At 48.0% G+C, this 787-nt stretch overlaps 1 protein-coding gene across 1 annotated transcript in view; it reads right to left on the bottom strand.

Moving 5' to 3' along the window:
* Window positions 1-37: 37 nt before the first annotated feature.
* The window catches only part of ANKRD17 (ankyrin repeat domain 17), a gene marked incomplete at its 5' end in the record, with an annotated part of 30765 nt that continues 30015 nt past the window's right edge, over window positions 38-787 (bottom strand). The window contains one exon of the mRNA XM_010131799.1: window positions 38-639. Coding sequence (XP_010130101.1) covers window positions 580-639 — 60 coding nt within the window. The remainder of the gene's footprint in view (window positions 640-787) is intronic.

Genomic DNA, 787 nt, shown 5'->3' with positions numbered 1-787 from the left:
GCCCGCCTTCTCCGAAATTACACGAGTAGCGAGGTTCTGCTTATTAATAGTTTAATGTATGAAGGAAACATCCAGATTTCTGAATATGAAGGTACATATCTCACATTAATTTAAGTCTACATAAAGTAGAGCCTCTATACTGACATATTGAAATTTACTTTCTGCTTAGCCATTTGTTATGTAAACAATTGTACATTTATTTGCCATTCTAAAACTTCAGGATCAAGTTTACATAATTTTGCTAAATTTGTCTGTGTTTGCTCAGAAGCAGTTTACAGTACTAAAACCAACCAGCCAAAGAACAGCTTCAACAGAAAGTTATGTCAAAAGAAACAGAAAAGGGACAAAAAAAAAAAAAAAGAAGAGGAAAGGAAAGAAGAAAGGCTAAACTAAGTCGGAACGGATGGTGGTGGGGAATGGGCGGTCACAATGTTCACAGAAAAAGGTCAGTTAGTAAGTTCTTCTGCAAAAAGCCTACACACTTCAGTCAAGCACATCAGTAGAATGATCTGGGAGCACATCAACTGTTTCTGCCGCCGGCGTTCTCCTCGGCGCGGCGTGGCGCGGCCCGGCGACCCCTCAGCCCAGCTGGTTCATATGCACGCTGTTCAGGTGAGGCGTCCAGGTTCCAGTCCACACCTGCACGAGAGCCCCACTCAGCCCCACGCCAGCGCCCGGCTCCCCCGGCCCCGCTCAGCCCCACGCCAACACCCAATCTCCTCCAGTCCCCCCGTCCCCCCAGCACCGCCAGGTCCCCACTGACTCCTGTCCCGCCACAACACCTCCC

This window comes from Buceros rhinoceros, unplaced genomic scaffold (genome assembly GCF_000710305.1).
Source record: "Buceros rhinoceros silvestris isolate BGI_N320 unplaced genomic scaffold, ASM71030v1 scaffold33442, whole genome shotgun sequence".
Taxonomy (NCBI): Eukaryota; Metazoa; Chordata; class Aves; order Bucerotiformes; family Bucerotidae; genus Buceros; species Buceros rhinoceros.
This window is presented reverse-complemented; position numbering and strand designations above follow the sequence as displayed.